The sequence below is a fragment of the Solanum dulcamara genome, chromosome 10 (assembly GCF_947179165.1).
Source record: "Solanum dulcamara chromosome 10, daSolDulc1.2, whole genome shotgun sequence".
In the NCBI taxonomy this organism is placed as follows: Eukaryota; Viridiplantae; Streptophyta; class Magnoliopsida; order Solanales; family Solanaceae; genus Solanum; species Solanum dulcamara.
Window position 1 is genome coordinate 49,015,503 of NC_077246.1, and position 22,457 is coordinate 49,037,959.

The following is a 22,457-nucleotide window of genomic DNA, read 5'->3' on the forward strand; positions in this document are numbered from 1 at the left end:
AGGACACTGTTAAGGAAACACGAATTAGCATACATTTAGAGGATCAAAGAAAGAAGGATTTAATAGAATTGCTTAGGCAAAATGTCAACATATTTTCTTGGTCTTACAATGATATGTCGGGGTTAAGCACCAATATCGTCTCATACAGAATATCAATTGATCCCACCTGCCTACCCATTAAACAAAAGACAAGAAAGTTCAAAACAAACTTGAGTCTAAGGATCAAAGAGGACGTAGCCAAGAAGATTGAGGCGAATGTTGTGAGAGTTACTAATTACCCCACTTGGTTGGCCAGCATAGTACAAGTGCCAAAAAAGGATGGGAAGATCGAAATATGTGTGGACTATCGAGATCTCAACAGAGTTAGTCTTAAGGATGATTTCCCTCTCCCAAATATTCATAGAGTCATCGATAATTGTGCAAAACAGCAATCATTTGTCAATTGTTTTACGGGATATCACCAGATATTAATGAATGAAGATGATGCAGAAAAGATAACATTTATCACTCCATGGGGGGTGTATTGCTATAGAGTAATGCCATTTGCCCTAAAAAATACTGGTGCAACCTACATGAGGTCCATAAATGCTCTTTTTCATGATATGATCAACAAGGAAATTGAAGTATGAGTGGATGATGTCATTATCAAATCCAAGAGGAGGTCAGAACACCTAGATGATTTACAAAAATTCTTTGAGAGGTTGCGAAAGTATAATCTAAAATTGAATCCAACAAAGTGTGCATTTGGAGTACTCGCAGGAAAACTGTTAGGATTCATTATTAGTAGGAGAGGCATAGAGTTGGATCCATCTAAGATCAAGGCAATTCAAGAATTACCTCCCCCCAAGACCAAGACGGGATGAGTTTCTTGGGAAGGCTTAACTACATCAGTCGGTTCATAGCACAATCCACAGTAATTTGTGAACCCATCTTTAAATTACTAAAGAAGGATGTTGCCACAAAATGGATGGAGGAATGTCAAAGGGCTTTTGATAAAATCAAAGAATATTTATCCAACTCGCCAGTATTGGTCCCACCTGAGCTTGGGAGGCCATTGCTACTATACTTATCTGTCATGGATAATGCATTTGGATGAGTATTAGGACAACATGATGAGACAGGCAGAAAATAGAAAGCCATTTACTACTTGAGAAAGAAGTTCACACCGTATGAAGCAAGATATATCTTGTTGGAACGAACGTGTTGCGCTTTGACTTGGATCGCGCAGAAATTTAGGCATTACCTGTCTGCATACACCACATACTTGATCTCAAAATGGATCCACTCAAGTACATCTTTTAGAAGCCAATGCCTATAGGTAAATTGGCAAACTGGAAAATCTTGTTGAGCGAGTTCAACATTGTGTACGTGACACAGAAAGCCATCAAAGGACAAGCCTTAGTTGACCACCTCGTAGAAAATCCAGTGGATCAAGGTTACAAGTCACTCAAAACCTACTTCCCTGATAAAGAGGTGTTATTTATAGGAGAAAACATATCAGAACCATACGATGGTTGGAGGATGTTTTTTGACGGAGCATCAAATTCAAAAGGAGTCGAAATAGGAGCATTCTTAATTTCAAAAATAGGTCAATATTATCCAATTTAAGCCAAGTTTAGGTTTGATTGTACAAATAACATGGCAGAGTATGAAACATGTATTCTCAAACATAGAATGGTCGTATAGATGAGCGTCAAAGATCTTTTGGTCATAGGTGATTCTAACTTATTGGTTATTCAGGTGCAAGGAGAATGGACTGCTACGAATGAGAAGATGCTTCCTTATTTGCATTACATAAAGGTTTGAGTAAGAGATTCAAAAGGATTGAATTCAAACATGTCCCTCGATCTCAAAATGAATTTGCCAATGCTTTGGCAACATTATCCTCAATGATTCAGCATCCAGACAATAATTACATCGACTCTATTGAAGTAAAGTTATATGATCGACACGCATATTGTTTTCATGTTGATGAGGAATTGGATGGAAGACCATGGTACTATGACATCAAGAATTGATAGAAGCACGAGAATACATTAAAATTGCCACGAGCAAGAAAAAATGGACTTTGAGAAGAATGGCCAATCATTTCTTTCTTAATGGAGAAATCCTATATAAGATGACTCCATATTTAGGATTGCTGAGATATGTTGACGCTAATGAAGTGACGAGGATTTTAGAAGAAATACACAAAGGAACATGTGGACCTCATATGAATGGGTTCCCTCTGGCTAAGAAGATCTTAAGAGCCAGATATTTTTGAATGACCATGGAGAGAGATAACATTCGATACGTGCAGAAGTGTCATCAATGCCAAGCGCATGGAGATTTTATACGAGTTCCACCAAATGAGCTCAATGTTATGGGTTCCCCTTGGCCATTTACCGCTTGGGGCATAGATCTAATTGGACCCATAGATACTAACACATCAAATGGACATTGTTTCATCAATCTTATGAAGGAAATTTGTGAACAGTTTAAGATTGCTCATCAAAATTCCACATCTTATCGGCCACAGATAAATGGAGCAGTTGAAGCTGCAAATAAGAATATCAAGAAAATTTTAAGGAAGATAGTGGATAGTCACAAACAATGGCACAAGAAGTTACCATATGCTCTACTCGATTATCATACCACAATAAGAACTTCCACTGCGGCAACTCCTTATATGTTGGTTTATGGTTCAGAAGCAGTAATATTTGCTGAAGTGGAAATACCATCTTTAAGGATTATTCAAAAGGTCGTTTAGATAACGCAAAATGGATTCGCAGTAGGATTGAAAGATTGATGCTTATTGATGAGAAGAGAATGGACACAAGTTTTCATGTTCAACTATATCAGAATAGAATGGCCAAAGCATTTAACAATAAAGTCAAACCTGGATAGTTCACATCGAGACAATTAGTATTGAAGAAGATATTTCCTCACAAGGAGAAGCTAAAGGGAAATTTGCACCAAACTGGCAAGGTCCTTACATGGATTAGAGAGTACTATCTAGAGAAGCGATAATCTTGGCAGAAATGGACGACGAAGCCAATCAATTCAGATGCCATCAAGAAGTACTACATCTGAAGACATTACGACTAGCTTTCATTTTTTTATATACTCTTACATTTCATGAAACAGAACTACATCTCGACCTGAATTCCCATGGTAGGGTATGTAGGAATCCCACATTAGGTTCGGTTCTCCCTTAGAAAATCCAAAACATCATTTCCATATACATAGAACTACGCTCGACCAGACTTCCCTTGGCGGGATGCGTAGGCAATCCTTGTCGGATTCGGTCCCTTCATATTTTTTCTTTCTATTGTATTTGAACTATGTCCTGACCTAATTCCACTTGAATACGTAGGTAGCCTGAGTCAGGCTTGGTCATTATATTACATAATGTTCACCTTTTATCCTCGAAGTACATACAAACTTGATTCCTATTTGGGGATATGTAGGCAACCTTAAATGTTCGGTTATACCTTTAGAAAACCCTCTTTTAGTTAGGTATCATTAGAAAATGAAGAATCTCGCGAACGACTCAAGAGAAGTGTCATCAGAATACAAGACTGCAAGAAAGATTACATTTGGATATAGAGAAGCTTGATGGACTTCAAAGCATGTCATAACCTTAAAAAGTAGATTACTTTCTCTCTCTCTCTCTCTCTCTCTCTCTATATATATATATATATATATATATATATATATATATATATATATATATATATATAATACACATGATATACTCCTTTGCTAAGAACAAACTATTATTTTTAAAAAAATACTTCTCTACTATTCCACCTACCAAGCCTCTAGGTTAAGATACTACGGACGGGCTAAAGAAGTATTGGACGTTCCTGGTGACGAGGCTTGAACCCGGAGTCGATAAAAATCAACACCCCCTCCCAAACTAATTTTGTTTCTTTAAGCGCAGGAAAAAAAGGATATTAGGGAAGACAACCTCAAGTCTAGCGACATTACTAAAGACGCCATTCGACTTCTAGAAATCATAAGCCAAAATATTCTTCCTTTCTCTTATTAATCGGAAGTACTTTATACTTGGACTTCTGTCTAAAATATTTCCTTTTAAATCTTTATAGGTAAGCTTGAGATACGAATCAAAACACTGAAGACAAAGAGGCCCCATAGGATAAATAGGATAGTTTAATTTTTGTCAAAAATAACTCCATCATCGGAGCTTGTCAATCTAACCTCGTCAATAACTCCTCCATCGGAGAATACCGTCTAACTGCGTCAAATAAGCTCCATTAATTGAAGAACGTCGTCAAATATCATCCAAACTCCACCAATCGGAGGTTGTATATAGCAAACATCATTCAAACTCCACCGTATGGAGGTTGTATATAGCGAACACCGTTCAAACTCCACCATCTGGAGGCTATATATAGCAAACATTGTCCAAACTTCACTGTCTGGAGACTGTATATTGCAAGCATCATCCAAACTCCGCCGATCGGAGCTTGTATATAGCAAACGCCATTCAAACTCCGCCGTTTAGAGGTTGTACATAGCAAACATCTTTCAAAATCCATCAACTGGAGGCTGTATATAGAAAACATCGTTCAAAATCCACCATTCGAAGGTTGTATATAGAAAACATTATCCAAACTCCACCGTCTGGAGGCTGTATATAGAAAACATCGTCCAAACTCCATCGTCTAGAGGCTGTACATAGCAAACCTTATCAAACTCCACCGATCAAGAGCATACATACATCAACATCGTACATCTACAGTTAAATTCGACATTACAAGCTTTACATCGCCGGATACAGGCATTACATTACAAGTTTTAAACCGCCAGATACAAGCATTACATTTACAACCTCTACACCACCGGATATAGGTGTTACATTTACAAGCTCTACACCACTGTATATAGGCGTTACATTACAAGCTCTACACAGTCGGATACAGGTGCTACATTACAAGCTTTACACCATCGGATACAGGCGTTACATTACAATTTTTACACTGCTGAATACAGGCGTTACATTTACAAGCTTTACACCGTCGGATACAGCTGTTAGATTTATAAGCTCTACACCGCCGAATACAAGCATTACATCACAAGCTTTACACAGTCGGATACAAGAGTTTCATTACAATTGCCCAGCTAGTCGGAGGTTTTATAGTATCAGTTACTTTGTTTACATCACATTCATCCCATAAGACAGAGACATCAATAATCGTTTGGACAACTATACTTTACTCTTTCAGTTAATATTTTAATTTATTATTTTTGAACTGCGATAGGTACTTTTCACCCTTTTACCTCTTTTGAAGGACACCACATTACAACTTGGAACTCCCTGTAAGCAGCAAACTAGGGCAAGCTAGTGGAATGTCAAGCATCCCTATCTACGTCAAGGATTCTCTTTCAGAACTCAACTCGACTCGATTTTCAAAAGCTTGGATTTGAATTTTATTTATAACACTTTCACGTCTTAGCATCAGCATAACTTGATACTGGAGCATTTTCTTTTGAAAATTCATGTTCTTTTCTCTACCATAGGTCTTTAGTAGAAATTACTACGGAGCATTACTCATTCTGAGTTGTTCCTTATAATTACATCCAACTTGATTTCCCACATCTTGGGATATGTAGGTAACCTCAGCTTGAGTATGACCATATTCATTCTATTCATGCAAACATCTTCGTATGTCATCACCCGTAAGAATTCGGTGTTACCATAATCCAACATTGGGGCAAATTTTGAATTCGATCAAAATTTATTGTGATTCTACCATCTAGACCTACACACGACCTGATTCTAGTATAACCAGAGATATGTAAGCAACTTAAAACCGAAGACTCGACCGCAATATTTTTGCAACTCCCACTCATTTCATTGGGTGCCTCCGAGATTATTTCATCGGTCGGACAAAATCGGCTACTTTGTCAAATTTCTTTACTCGTTAATTCATCCTTCATTCCCAAGCAAAGAAGGGGTAAGCTGCTGACACCCAATTTTGACCAACCTATGACTATTTTTTGGATTACTATTTTAATAAATAGGCATTTTTCAAAACTTATTTCTTTACTAAGTGAATGATTTTATATTTAATTTTACCCAATACATCATTTATTTTGATATTCATAATCTTTACCCTTTTTTACATTATAAATATGTGTTTGTAATATCATTTATATAAGATCCCAAGGTCTATGAAATTGAACTCTGTTTTAACATGTCATTCACATAAAATTCTATATGTAGGCTTTATATAAATTTCAACATATTAACCATTTAGATTTTATGTTCACAAGTTTTAATCTAATATATTTATTATGTTACTATATATATAGAAACCATGCCTATAGATTTTTAAATAAGTTTTTTTAACATTTTAAAATTAAAAATCATGCCTATAAGATTCTATAAATATTTTTAGCATGTCAGCTACTTCGATATCAAGTCTATAGATCACTGTCAATTTATTTTTCAGCATGTTAATTAAATAAATATCATGTTAATAGACCTTATTAAATAGCTACATGTTATATTGTGATACAATCATGCTTATAGAATTTTAATAAGTTATCATATTATATTATATAGAGATCATGAGTAAAGGATTTTTTTATATAAATTATTAATATGTTGTTCTGATTTGAAATTATGCACATGGATTTTTCCATTTATTTTAGCACGTCAACTATTGAAATTGTTAACAATGCTTTTCTTTATCATAATTAATCTAGTCAGTAAAACAAAATTGCCTTTGCATGTGTAGTAATTAAACTTTGCCTCTATATTATCTTGACTTTGTATTCACACACACTTAATATTTATTTTGGCCTTCACAACTTGTATGTATTTTCAAGCATGTTAATTAATTAATTTAGAGGCATGTTTGAGATTTTACGTGCAAAATGTCATCTTATTTGTTTTATTTGATGATGTTTCTAATTAAGAAACCTACATTTCCTTTTAGTCGAACCTATCCAATTAGTAAATTCAATGCCTCTTGAATATTAAGTTGGAACGATACGCACTCTTTAGAACGTTAGTTTTTATTTCTTTTAGATGGTTTTAGGATTGTAATACCAAATGAACATAGGAAGGGTAGGGGTAGTTAGGCCCTTCAGAAATGATGGAAGTTGAGTCGAGCAGAAAAATGATAAAACTTTATATATATTTTGTCTTTCGATTAATAACTCAGCGTTGATTCGAAGAATATAAGAATATAGATATTTATTCCCTGTCGACTTTTAAATGTTTCGTTTGTATATATTTGGGGTAGTTTAATATTTTAAAAAACTTAATGATTTTTAGGCATCACTAATCTTATTCGAAGTTTCACCCAAATTATTTTATTCATATCACATATCCATATATCTGCACTCGTCCATTATCTTATTTACTTATTTATTCATTTTCTTTTACATCGTGTCTATAAATAAAGCAACCATTTCTAATACTCGTCATTCATATTAGTTATCATAAATTTAGGTAAGCTTATTTATTCATGACTTTAAACATTCATCTATATTTTAATACATAAAGTTTTCATATATTTCAAGCATATTTATTTATTATTTATTTTTACCATACGATAAATGTATTACTATTAAATTTATTCCATTCATATTATAGACGTATATATGGCATGCCTTGTATTTTTCCTCTTTCTTTCTCAAATTAATGAATATTTTCTTATCATCATTTTCTAAAGAAAACAAATGAATGAATATCCATAATTGTTTTTCTAAAACTAACTTTAAGGACTATCATCGAATAGGTGCTAAGGGATGCCTAATACCTTCCCCTCGCAAATCAAAATAGAGTTTACATTTACAATTTTCAAAAAATTGGTTTTCTAATATTTTTCTTGAAATTAGGTGGCAACTCTAAATATTTTTCAACACCAGAGGGATAGCCATTTTATGTTGCGAACTATTTTGACTAGTTCTAAAATAGGGTGAGACACCAAGCAAGTGGTCTTGTTTGTTATTTGTACCTGCTGAACTTATGGGGGCTTGGTTAGGTTGTTGTTTGATTATTTTTAATACATTTAGAATCAGGAGAAGGTCAGTATGCTTAATTTATTTTTGATTGATTTATCTAATTATTCTTAGTATATCGTGATACCTGCTCATAGTCAATAACCTTTTACACTCGGTACATTATTTCATACTGATTCCTCATTTCTTGGGGACACTGCATTCATGCCTGTAGGTCTAGACGGACGACCCAGTAGACCTTCTCAATAGAAGGGTTAGTTCTATCAGGTTGGCTAGCCCATTTCTTTCGTAGCTACCAGAGTTTGGAGGATTTTTAACTGTTGTTGGATATATTTTTGGGTAGGTTGGGGCCCTGTCCAGCCAAGCTCTACTACTCTTAGAGGCTCACAGACTAGTGTGTGGGTTCTAAAGCTATGTTATGGTCATGTTCGTTTAGTTTGTTGGGTTGCCGAGCTTGATAGTTATTTGATGCATTGTCTTGTTATACACCTATTTTCAGCTTTGTATAGAGATCATGGTGGCCTTGACGACCAAATCAAGACTTGTGTCTAGTTAGTTACTTCTTTATATGTACTATTGGGAGTAGTTGTTTCTTTTATAGAGCTGTTGATAGGGGCCTTGCCGACCGAGGGCTTAATTTTAGGCCCATTTATTCTTGTTTATTTTCTTGATTATGTATATCTACCATGTGGTAGTAGCAAATTATTTAGCAGGGTTGGCTTGGGCCTGAGTTTTGGCATTAGTTTCCAGTTATGCCCCTTGAGTTTTAGGAGTGACAAACTTAGTATCTGAGCATCATCTTATCCTAGGGAGTCTGCAAGTCATGTCTGATAAAGTCTGATTTATAAATGTGTTGTGCACCACATTCTCTAAGCAGAAAGCTATAGGGCATGTTAGAATGGTTACCCTTTTTCTTACTCAAATCGTACTATAGAGCTAAGTAATAAGGGTTGAGTTCTTTGGCTTACTATTGTTATTGGGCTTGTTCTCAAACTGTGCAGAATGAAAATATGGACATCACGCGAATTCATGCCACTGTTCAGAACATAAAGGTTCTTTGACATCAACAGTATACGAATGAGAAAGTTGAGAGAGGGTACTAAAGAAGGGCTAGGCCCATAGGTTTTAGATAGAGGCCAAAGGTGTCTCCAGACCTCGAGATTTAGGGGGACCACCTATACTCCCATAACAAAAGTCCTGGGGTAGCAGGTTGATCTTCAAGGGAGATCAGGTCTGGGTAAGAGTTCACGAGCATCAGGATCTCAGTAATGCATGGACCTATAGCAGTTTAGATCAGTTGAGCCACATTATGATACATTCAGTAAACATATGCCAGTAGATGCCATCAGGTTCCACAACATGCTATTTTTGTGGCCAAGAGTGTTAGATACAAAGATATTGTCCATTTAGGAACAAGCAAGGTTCAACAAATATATATTAGGAACAGGATCATCTTCCTCAGTATATCTCATTGAGCGGGGTTCCATATTTTAACATGTAGAGGTCGATGCCAAGAGGGATCATCTAGTTTTGGCAATAGCTATAATTGCACATATGCACTACAGGTCATCAAGATTCATATTCATCGCCAGATGTTGCGATAAGTATATTGAGTAGTTTCTCCCATTGTGTTTATGTTTTGATAGAAGGGTAATATGACAATGCTGAATGGTAGGTTTATTTTCTATCTTAACGCAATGAAATGATCGCCAAAGGTACATTTACCATACTGTCCCATTTTAAGATATTAATTTTGAGATATCGAATCTTTATTTTATTTTAGTGGTTAATGAGTTTCTGGATGATCTTCTTGATATTCCCCTAGAACGAGAGATTAATTTTGCTATTGCTACATTATTAGATGATCAACCGATATCAATTCCCCTATAGAGAATTGCACCAGCAGAACCAAAGGAATTAAATGAGTAACTTAAAGATTTATTAGATAAGGGCTTCATTAGGCCTAGTGTGTCACCATGGGGAGAACCACTATTATTTGAGAAGAAGAAAGATGGATTATTGCAAAAGTGTATAGACTACCGAAAACTGAATAAGGTGACTATCAAAAGAAATATCCACTACCAAAGATTGTGGGTTTTTATCCATCTCCAGGATGCCTGATGTTTCTCGAAGATTGATTCATGTTTAGGGTACCACTACGTATGAATTTTGGAGAGTGATAATTTCAAGATAGCATTCAGGAGAAGATATGAAAATTTTGAGTTTCTTGTGATATCTTTTGGGTTGGCAAACACCCCAATAGTATTTATGAACCTGATAAATAGTATCTTTATATCATTTTTAGAATTATTGTCATTGTGTTTATCGTTGATATTTAGGTATATCTAGTTCAGAGAACGAACATAGAGACCTTGTCCGAGAAGTGCTTCAGGTACTCTGAGATCAGAGGTTGTATTCTAAGATCCCAAAGTATGAGTTATGAATGCACTATATGTTTTTCTTTGGGTAATATTGTATCAGATGCTGGTATTCAGGTTGATGTACAGAAAATTGAAGCCATAAAGACTTGGTAGAATCACGACCCTGACAAAAGTTGATTATATTTAGTAGGGTATTATAGAAGGTTTGTTGAAGGATATTCTTTAGTTGCAACACCCTTGGTAAAGTTGAATCAGAAAAAAACTAATATCAATAGACCACAACTTGTGAGCGGAGTTTTCAAGAGCTAAAAGATATATTATCTTCAACACCAGTTCCGACCTTACTAGAACATCTAAAGGGCTACGCAATGTATTGTGATACTTTAAGCGTTAGGCTGGTTTGTGTGTTGATGCAACACAGAATGGTAATTTCTTATTCTTCTAGACAGTTAAAGAATGATGAGAATAATTACCCGACCAATGATTTAGAGTTGGCTGCATTTACTAATGCCCTAAAGATTTAGAGGAATTACTTGTTTGGAGTTCACGTTGATTTTAATATAGATCATATGGGCCTCCATTATATTTTTTAGATTGAAAGAGTTGAACTTGCGATAGGGCCGACAACTTGAATTTTTTAAGGGCTATGACATGAATATCTTATACTATCCGGGGAAAGCCAATATAGTAGCAAATTCCCTTAGTTATAAGTCTATTGATAATCTATTGTATTTAGGAATGGAGAAGCAAGATATGTTTCGAGAGCTCCATCAACTAACTAGTTTAGCGCTTAGACTATTAGACTTTGATGATGCTAGGGTCATAGATCAGTAAATAACAATATCACCTTTAGTTGTTGAGGTGAAGTCACAACAATACAACGATCCCATCTTGGAGGCAAGGCTCAGCAACAAGATTCTTTAGCCTTGGATTTAGTAGGAGATGTAGTCCTCAGATTAAAAGAGTTGTTCTATGTTTTGGTTGCTGCAGGCTTCGACAATGGTTTTTGAAGAGGGACACCATTCTTATTACTCTATTCACCCAAGATCCACCAAAGCATACCATGATATTAAAGAGATCTACTGGTGGCACAGGATGAATAAGGACCTTGTTGAGTTTGCGGCACAGTATCCTAATTGCCAACATGTGAATGTTGAGCATTAGAAGCTAGTTGGGCTAGTTCAGGAGATAGACATTCCTTTGTGGAAGTGGGAGGCAATTAATATGGATTTTATTATGGGGTTGCCTCAATCGCGACGTAAGCTTGATTCTATTTAGGTAATTGTTGATAGGCTAACAACATGAGTCCACTTCTTACCATTCAGGACTACTTTTACAGCCAAAAACTATGCATAAATTTATATTACAAAATTTGTTTGTTTGCATGATGTCTTAGATATCTAATAGAGGGGCACAAATTACCTCTAACTTTTAGAAGTCCTTCAAAAAAGGACTGAGGACCCTTCTCGAGTATCAATGCTATGGAAGTTCATAGGGGACCCTTCTTGAGTTGTCCTAGTTGAGGATATTTAGATCACAGAGGAATTTGCCTATGAGGAAACTCCAATTGCCATATTAGATCAATAGGTTCAAAGATTGAGGACCAAACATGCAGCTTCGATTAAAGTATTATGGAAAAACAAGATTAGAGAAGGGGTGACTTGGGAAGATGAGGATGGCATGAGGTCTAAATATCCTCACTTGTTTCATACCCCAGGGTGATGGAATATAAGATTATGTTAGTGTAGCGAGGAAAGATACCTAATTGGTCTTTATATTATTGCTTATTATTATGGTCGTTATTGTTGAATTTTTCCTCGCACTGTTATTGTGGAGCTATGGTGCTTAGCCATTTATGTCGTCTTATGAGACACCTAGGTTGGAATTTCTGAGTTTTAGGTTCCTGGATAGTCACATGTACAAAGGAAACTCTACCAAAACTTTGGAAACTCCTTAGGACTTACTCACGTGACTAAGAATTTTCATTCGAGGACGAATGTTTCTAAGGAGGAAGTATGTAACACCCCGACTTTTTAAAACATCTAAATTAACTCGTAACTCATGGAAAGGCAAAGAGGGTGAGTAATAAATTAGGAATATGTAATATTTTAAGTGTTCAAGTGTTATATCTCAATATTTAAAATTAAGCAAGTGGCAAAATAAAAGTTGGCGAAAATTATCATAAGTTCCTTTATAAAGATTTCTCTAAAAATTGGGTCAATGTCTCAGAGGTTTTCTCCTAATATATACAGATTTATGAGGCCCACAACTTATCAAATCGAAGACCTACGAGTTTAGTTTCTAATGTATTAAACCATTTGTTCATACAACTTTAGAATAGGGATATATTCACATTTTTGTAAGACTGCACAAGCAGACATATGGAGCGGACCCCTAGGTTGGTGGATTATAAAGGTTATCTTGTTCATTAATCCTCATTTTCCAGTTCGTAAAAACTCTCAAAAAATTAGAGAAATTACCTCCTAATTATTCATATATGTTGATAATCTTATCTTGCATATTAACGGAAATTTCTCTACGTTACGAGCTCGTCACTTTGGTATAGTTTTCTTTGTGAATTGTGCGGCGTAGCTCCATAGAAGTTGTGGTAGCAGGGGTTTTGCTATTTTGTGATAGTTTTAAATTGTATTACGAGCATAAAATAAAGTAGAAAGGGGGTTCATTAAGAAATCCATAGGCCTTTTTAAATCATTGAAAAAGATATATTAAGGCTATTCCCTTTTTTGGCATGTTTTTTTAAAGCTTAGGATGAATACAAGAAGGTTGTAGTTATCATTGTTACACTTGTAGACATGATTGTTGGTTGTTGGCTCGCCTTTAGCCTATTGAATTATTATTGGTGCCCTTGAATCTATTATGGTTAGCTGCAGGAATGTGATCTTTGCCTAGAAGGGCTCTGTTCTGCCTATGGGGCTATATTGATGCCTAAAAGGTCTATGTTCTATCTATGGGGCCATATTGATGCCTAAGAAGGCTATGAGTTACCTACGAGGCTATGTTGATGCCTAAAAAGATTATGTTTTTCCTACGGAGCCATATTAATGTCTAAGAAGGCTATGAGTTTCCTACGGGCTATGTTGATGCCTAAGAAGGATATGTTTTGCCTATGGAGCCATATTGTTGCCTAAGAAAGCTATGAGCTGCCTGTGGTACTATGTTTCCTATAGGGCTATGACGATGCCTAAGAGGGCTATGTGTTGCGTACAGAGCTATAGTATCGCCTAAGCAGGCTATGTGATTGCCTACGGGGCTAGGGGACTACCGATAGGGGTATATAGATTGATTTGGCACCTTTTGGGCTTATGGGGGCCTATGCAGGTTGTCTTTTTTGCTGTTTGTACCTACCGAGCTTATGGGGGCTTGGTTAGGTTGTTGTTTGATTATTTGTGATATGTTTAGAATCAGGAGAAGTTCAGTACACTAAATTTATTCTTGATTTATTTATCTTAATAGTCTATCACCTTTCATACTCGGTACATTATTCATACGGATGCCTGGTTACCTAAGGACACTACATTCATAATTGTAGGTCCCGACAGAAGACTCGGTAGACCTCTTCAATAGCAGGGTTGGCTTCTATCAGGTTGTCTATCCCCTTTTTTGGAAGCTACTAGAGTTTGGAGGTGTGTTAACTATTCTTGGATGTATTTTTGGGTAGGTCGAGGCCCTTTCCAGCCAAGATTTACTACTCTAGAGGCTTGCAGACTAGTTTGTGGGTTGTATAGCTACATTGATCAATAGATCTCCACGTCCTTCCATATAGCTACGTTATGTCCATATTGGCCTGGTTTTTGGGTTACTTATCTTGATAGTTATTTGATGCATTGTGTTGTTATATTCGTACTTTCAACTTTTGTACAGAGATCATGGTGGCCTCGACGACCCAATCAGGACTTGTGTGCTAGTTGGTTACTTCTTTATATGAATGGTTGGGAGTAGTTGTTTCTTTTATAGAGCTGTTGACAGGGGCCTTACCAACTGAGGGCTTAATTTTAAGCCGATATATACTTGTTTGTTTTCTTGATTGTGTGTAGATGCCATGCGGTAGTAGCAATGTCCAATAGAGTCAACTAGGGCCTGAGTTTAAAAATTAGGTGCCAGTTGTGGCCCATGAGTTTGGGGTGTGACATCTGTCTCTCCCTATCCCTCTATGGAGAGACAATTACCACTGTAGCGGCATTGCTATAGAGGGATTATCCCATTGTAGCAGCACTTGTGGGGTCAATCTTCAAGGAAGTAGTTCGCTGAAGGTCTTTCCCCCATTTTCCCCATTCTTTGAGATCTCTATTGACCTCTAGGTTCATAATTAGGCCAGGAATCAACTCTCTTAGTCAAATTCGGTGGAGTTTACCCCAAAATCAAACCCAACGTTACACGTGCAAGTATTTTCCCTATTATCTTAGCATAATAAACATGCACATCTCAAAAATATGCCTATCAACCACATTATGGTTTATCATTAGACCATTGCACACCACTAGTCACACCTTTTTTTCTATCCATAAGTTCATAGAGAGTCAAGCAATTATACCTCTTTGTGATTTCAAATATTCTTGCAAAGTATATTCCACATATAAGCAGTTGTTCAGGCAATACAAAACACATAACATATTAAATTATCAGTATTGGATGAGAAAGCCTCTTTATCTGTATGAGAAAACTGCTCATGATGCGAAGTTTTCTGGTTAGAAGGTCATCATGCAAGCATACTTCACGCATCATATTACTCATATAAGTACACTCCACACATTGTCAGGCAGGCAGACAAGTCTATGCATAAAATCAAAACTTGACATTACACCACTCTAACATGTCAAGATTATTGAATCAAGTCACTTCATGGATGACCATTGTGCGTTACGTAACCCTTAAGGCCTGATACTAATCGAAACCTTCCTATTTCAATTTTCCTTGCTTGTGTTCCTTCAGCCTTGACAACATCGTTCGGTTTACTTCGTCAAGATACAACTAGAATCTGGAGGTACCAACTGCACTCTACCCATACCACAAGGGACAAACCGCACGAAAAGAGAAGAAATGGAATGACCTCCTAGAATGCTTCATAGCTTTCTCAAGATTAGATGTGGAAGTCAACATGCCAATCCGCAAGAGTCTTTCAACATTTGCTCTTGTACCGGGAGAACAATAACCTAGGCTCTAATACCAATTTGTCATGACCAACTCATCAGGCTATGCGGGTACCCACTCTAACACCTATGTAGGAGAACCCTCCATTCCCAAACAATCATATTATGCAGAAAAGGAAAGGATTAAGAAATAATACTGACAGATCATGCAATTACCAATGACTGAGTTTAAAACAAAACCAAGGTTTGAATTTCAAAAATAATTAACAACCCCAAGGGATCTAGTCTAAACAGGTACAAGAGCTTCTAAGGATACAATATATAAAATAAAATAATGACACAGCTCCCGCCATAAAGAAGGAAGAGTAGAAGTTGTTGGAGAATATTTTTTGTCTTCACCTATGAAATATCACTGACCCTGCAACCAGACTATGCCAAGTGGCACATCAGGAGTAGTATCAGTATAAACAATACATACTAGTAGGCATCAACGGTCAACCTGATACCTACTATATAATTTAAAGAAATAAACTAGACGACGACATTATTATAAAATAGATACCCTCGGCCAACCTTTATACACACACTTTGACCATCCTACTTTCTTGGCTCGCCACTAGTATGCATCATGATATCAACCTTCTATTTGGTCTGCTGCCAACTCTAATACAAATTAAGGTCTGACCCTTCTATCACATATAGAGGAGTTTTTGACTACACATCACCCCTAATTCCATCTAACCCACTTACTACATGCATAAAAGTTCCCAATACAACAATCTGGACCTTAGCCACATAGTATACGATAGAAAGGCTCACTAACCACCTCGGATTGAATGCCCTTCATAAGACATAACCTAGTTACTTCATCAGCATATCGACCACTATGTTTCTTACTTTCACACCTACTCATACCTTGGATATGGGACACATCTGACCACCACAATATACTAACACATATAACTCCACAACCATACGAAAACTAGTAACATTCAGATTTTTGATCCTTTCACATCAATTATTACACAGGATAGACATGGTCAGATAAAATTGTGTCAATTACAAAAACAAAAACCATCACATATGTAATCATATTCATTCACAAATAATCAGCCAACAATGGTTCTCTCATGGAACCTACACTCAAACTGTTAGTGTGCCGACGTGACACTAATTTCAATAGTAAGTGTGTCGACGTGACACCCATTCCAATATGTACTGGCATGGTACCCAATTCAATATGTACCAGTAGGTACCCGATCTAATATGTACCATGTGGTACCCGATCTAACAACCACAATCACAATCATAATCAATAATGAATAGTTCACACACTTGCATAATCAAGTAACAGATTAATTGAATGCAGTTGATCACGAATAATTATTTCATTAGGTTCATTCCCTTCCCCTATTCACATACATGCATGTAATACTAATAATGCAGTTAGCAGACATACATAACACATACAGGAAAATAAACGATCACCTACACCTAAGTCATCGGATAGGTGCATCCACGCAGCACACACACCAACCCTAACGATAAGAACAATACTTAAGCCATCCAAACTCCATGCTCGAAGGCCTAAACATGAAATCTCTCATCAATTTTCATTATATTAAGCGATGAGAACAAGTTTATAACTACTCAATCAAGAAAACCTAGCCTACTTGGGCACAAAGTAGTTGTTGGAGGATAATTCTCTGCTCTTGACTTCCAGATAGCGGTAATGATGGAGGTAGGCCTAAAATTCGCGGGTTGTAGCCTTTCTTATCCTAGAAATCTCTTTCTCCCTCTTTTTCAAGCTTAGAGTAGCTTTTTGAGGGTTTTTAAGGTGACCCTCGAGTATTTTGGCACTTAAGAAAGAAGGAGAAAATAAGAATTCGCGTCTTTTAATTCATTTTCCGTCAATCCCGCTTTGGAGGCTCCCATCCCACCTTGGCGGTATCGCTATGGGGGATTATTTCCGCTATTACGAGATGGTACAGGCTGGTCAACTGAGTTTCACAAAATTTTTGCCCCACCTAAATAAAGACGGTTCGGATCATCACATCAAGGTAGGTTATGACTTACTTTTTATAGACTTGGCTTAGGTGATAGTTTATTGTATATAGCATGTTGCGGGTTGGGCGTATTGAAATTGATTTTCTTTTAGAAATGAATTGTTATCGTGAAATCTAGGTATAGACTTAATTGATAGATGGCATATGACCTAAAATGTATAATTGTTGGTATTAACCTGTTTTCATGTGTTATACTATACTGTGATAAGTTAATTGCCTAAATGAACACGATATTGAAAGAAATCTTCTTAGTTAAGAAAGTGTGGCCTAAGGACACTGGTTCGAAAGTAAATCTATTTGAGAAGGCATGTAGCCTACGTATATTGTTGTGAAAAAAGATACTCATATACTTGATGTATTTGAATTTCTTTTATTACACTGATCATGCATACATATTCATTGTCATAGATCACAAGTTTGGTACTATAGAAATAGCATAGAGCTAAATGTATGTCTAATGAAAATAGTTCTGGCTGATTATTTATTGATGATATCGAGGATAAGTATCGATTTATGTGTCCAGAGAAAAAGGTTTCAGGAAGGCATATGAACCTCATGAGTTCCCCATAGATCCTAGCTCACAGAATGACACTGTAGAGCAGGTGTATACCGATAGGATCATTACTCATTACATTACATTTGATATCATTAGTTTGCTTTCCATTGTACCTCATTGATTATTTGTCTTATATTGAGCTTCACATTTACTTATCGAAAATTTTTTCTTAGTTGTTTTACACCCGTTTCTTTGAAATATTGGACTGTTATGTTGACTTAGTAAGTTCATTTCATACTTTTTATAATGTAGCTGTCTAACTCTTGCTCGATCGGCCTATAATGTCCTATTAAGTACATGCGTTATCGTACTAATACTACACTTGCTTCATCTTTTTATGCAGATCCTAATGTTAGCAGACCCAGTTGATTATATTATCTGAGGCAGCCCAGAAGCTTTAATGAACTACTTGGTATTCAATGCGATGCCGAACTTCCTCTATCTCTTTATATTTTTGTTTTTTCTTTTCACTATTTTAGATAATCTTGTCGAGTGAAACAAATGTACTAAATTTTTAGATTATCTTGTATTGGTGACATATTTCTCCACTTCTATTTTAATTTTGAAGGCTTGAATTTCGAGGTTTACTTCCACTATTTTATTACTTTTGAGTATTGGCTTGTTAGAATGAATCTGTAATGATGATGATTCCACGCCTATTCGATTGGGGTGAAGTATTAACTTACCTACCTCCGAGTTAATATATGTTCCATCACGACCTCGAATTTTAGATCGTGACAACATATAGAAATGAGTAATATTTTAAACTAATAATGAGTGAATTTAATATTATAAAAAATTTAACGTGTGTCTCGTTAGGATCTTGAGAAGGCTCGAATTTAAAGTTAAAAATATGTACTAAGTTAAATTAATATTGAAATAAATATAATTAAAAATCAAACCTTTTTCATGATGAAATCTTGAGCGGTCTACTGGGCGTCTAGGCGAAAATAAGTAGTAAGCTAAACTAATATTGAATGAATCAAATACTATTAAAAATCTCAAATGTGTCTCAACCATACTTTGGTTGGTCTACTGGACGGTCTCATCATGAGCAGTGTCTTGATCGAGGGTCGAAGAAATCTACAAAATTTAAGTTTAAAAAGTTATGAGATAAACTATTAATGAACATAGATTTTCTATTAAAAGAATTAATATATGTTCAAGACATTTAATTAAACATATGATCTTATTTATAAGTGGAATTTTTTATGGTCAAACATGAAAGTGAAAAAAAATCATAGCTAAAGGCCCTCCAAGTTTATAAAATGAATGTGAATATCATATTGATACACTTTTTAGCCTATTTTCTAGCTTTCATGTTCTACAAATAGAGTGAGACCACTCTCCGTTCCACTTTGGCACTGCAAGAGGTTTAGATAGAAAATGTTATAGCTAGGAGAGCAACAACAACACTCCATAATTTAGGTACAAAATTGACAATGTCAAGAATTTCTAAAATTTTTGAGGTGTTATCTCTATAAATTATGGTAAGTGCTGTCACTTAGATTAGAATAAACTATGTTAACATTAAAATCCCTAAACTTTCCTTGCATATAATTTAAATTCAAATAGGTAAAACTTGTCCCCACACCCCCACCCCACCCCACAACCTCCAAAAAATAAAAAAAAATAAAACATAGCTTGCCAAAGACAAACATGATTAGTTTTATATTATATATTAAAAAATGGATTGCCACTATTTGTTGTTGTGGAAGTGAATTCTAATGGCTGCCAAAACCAATAGTCAAACAAATACTAAGGGGCAGTCGCAGTACAGCTTTGACTTAATTAGTGTAACACAAGATAATCAGTTTGGTTGGCCTGGAACTAATATAGCACTAAATCAAAAAAACATCAACGTATGTTAAATGTCTTTCCGGGGTAAACTTGAATCTACACTATTTCACCAATATCTGTTACTTTCAATCCATATAGGTATATCTTGGGCTAATTTGCTTATCAAAATTTAGATATATGAAAAACGAATAACCAAATATTAATGTTCGTCCCGACAAAGAATTTTGAAACTCTGGCATTTAGGTGTCTTTAAAGACTTTTTATTAAGGGAGTTCGAAAAATAAAAATGTAATAATGCTTGAGTGAAAGAGATTAATCCCTTGATTTATTTCATTAACCTCATCAGTTTATATACACAAAATATAAGAGTATAATTAGGCTATAATTAAGAAAACTAAATATCTATTTATTAGGAACTAAATATATACAATCTGTTACAATCTGTCAGAATATATTTTCATATATTCTAACACACCCCCGCAGTCGAAGCGGGAGGTCGCCGAATGCTAAGACTGTCCTGAAAATCCTCAAATAACACTAACTGAAGGCCTTTGGTGAAGATATCTGCAATATAATAACGAGAGGGGACATGTAACACTCGAACCTGGCCACGAGCCACTTTTTCCCGTATAAAATGTATAACCATCTCAATGTACTTAGTGTGTTGATGCTGAATAGGATTACCAGCCAGATATATAGCACTAACGTTGTCACAATAAACCAAAGTAGCCCCTGGAATAGGACAATGAAGTTCCAAAAGCAAGTTTCGCAACCAACATGACTCAGAAACCACATTGGCAACCGCTCGGTATTCTGCCTCTGCACTCGAATGGGAAAAAGTAGCTTGACGTTTGGCGGACCATGAGATCAAGTTATCACCCATAAAGACACAATAACCTGACGTCGAACGATGTGTATCGGGGTTGTTATAACTCGTATTTTGCACATTTGGACATTTTGGGATAATTATAATAATTTAATGATAATGCTATGTTTTGATATTATTTGATACATAAGTTGGTTATGAAAATTTTGGATGTGAAAATACTAGAAAAGGTTAAGGGCAAAATTAGAATTTCAAAAAAAAGAGGAGTTGGAGGCCAAGTAATGAGTCGTAAGACTCGACTTACTTACATAAGCTACCAACTTGGAAATCTTACATACTTAAGCTACTTGAGTACGTACCAAGATTATGTAAAAAGGATTACATAGATTCGTAAAAGAAGACGAGATTACGAACCCATGAGGGAGAAAAGAAAGTGCGATGTGGCAGCATGGGAGAGTGCCACATGGCAGCAGCTGGGAGTGCCACATGGCAAAAGCTGGAGCAAAGGGGGTGGGCCCCCCCACATGCCATGTGTCATCCCATGATTGGAGGGAGGGATGTGTTGGCCCAATGAGGGCTTGACACGTGTCGCCACTTAGGGCTTGACATGTGTCACCACTTAGGGGTTGACATGTGTCACCCCTAAGGTGGACTATGTATATATGTGTGTTTTATGATCATTCTTATCCAAACAACCATTCTTTCTACAAAGTTTTAGAGAAAGAAAGAAGAGAAGAAACTAGAGAGGTAGAGAGAGAAGGCCACGGTTTTGGAGAGAAAAACAAGGGTAAGTCTCCGATTTCGTTCCGTAAATCAATTATCTAGGGTGTATCACGATGTTATGAAGGTGTTATTAATATAAATTTATGGTTTGGAGTAGCACCAAAATGTTAGCAAGCAGCCACAAAGTTGTAGGCGCGCTAAAGGAACTTTCGAGGCAAGTTTTGACGAGTTTGACGAGTTTCGGGCAAGGTAAGGGCTTTCCTTTCAAATTGGAGTTTATGATATTAATATGAGGTATATTACATGTATTGAATAAGTTTGGAAGTAAAAATATTGCATAAGGATGATTGACGTTAGAAATAAATTAAATTGAAGTGGTTATTGCTAAATCGAATTCGAGTAGTGGGTTGTCGTTGTGGTGCTACGGGTGCAGATGGTTGGGTTGCGTATTTCAGGGCTTAAAATTATTTTAAAAAGAGTGTGGGTGCTGCTGGTTTCAGCCACACGATCCTCCGTTTGGTATGGTTAAAGATTTTTCGAAATAAAAGTTAAAAACTCTATTTTGGTATCGTAAATTTTGAGCTAGTTGTTTGGAGTTGTATTGTGTAATATTGAGGTATTTTAATTGTGTATATGCTGCTGGTTGTTGTTGTTGGTATGGTTGTTGACATGGTGGCCGAGTTGAAATCTCGGAAATGTTGAAGTTATAGGGGAGATGCTGCCCAATTTTTGGTAACTTAGGAACTAGTAATGAACTAATCGAGGGAAATGGATAAGGAAATAACCTCTGTGGAGACTTGGTTGTAGAGTTGGAATTGGAAAGTGAAAGGTCATTAACCATAGTATTACTTTCATGTTAAATAGGTTCAAGAGAGGACGAGGCGAACATATTAGGAGTAATGCGTAAGAGGTATGTAAAGCTAACCGTTCCTTCTTTTGGCATGTCTTTGGCATAAGTATGTAAAGCTTATTCTTACTCTTGGCATGTTTTGACATAAGTATGAAAAGCTAATCTTT

General features: G+C 36.0%; 1 protein-coding gene across 1 annotated transcript; it reads left to right on the forward strand.

The window, feature by feature from the left end:
* Positions 1–2,269: 2,269 nt before the first annotated feature.
* Positions 2,270–11,525, forward strand: LOC129869778 (uncharacterized). The gene is made up of 4 exons (XM_055944394.1): positions 2,270–2,740; positions 4,964–5,036; positions 10,320–10,372; positions 11,352–11,525. The coding sequence occupies exons 1-4, from the start codon at positions 2,270–2,272 to the stop codon at positions 11,523–11,525; spliced, it is 771 nt and encodes a 256-aa protein (XP_055800369.1).
* The last annotated feature ends 10,932 nt before the right edge of the window (positions 11,526–22,457 follow it).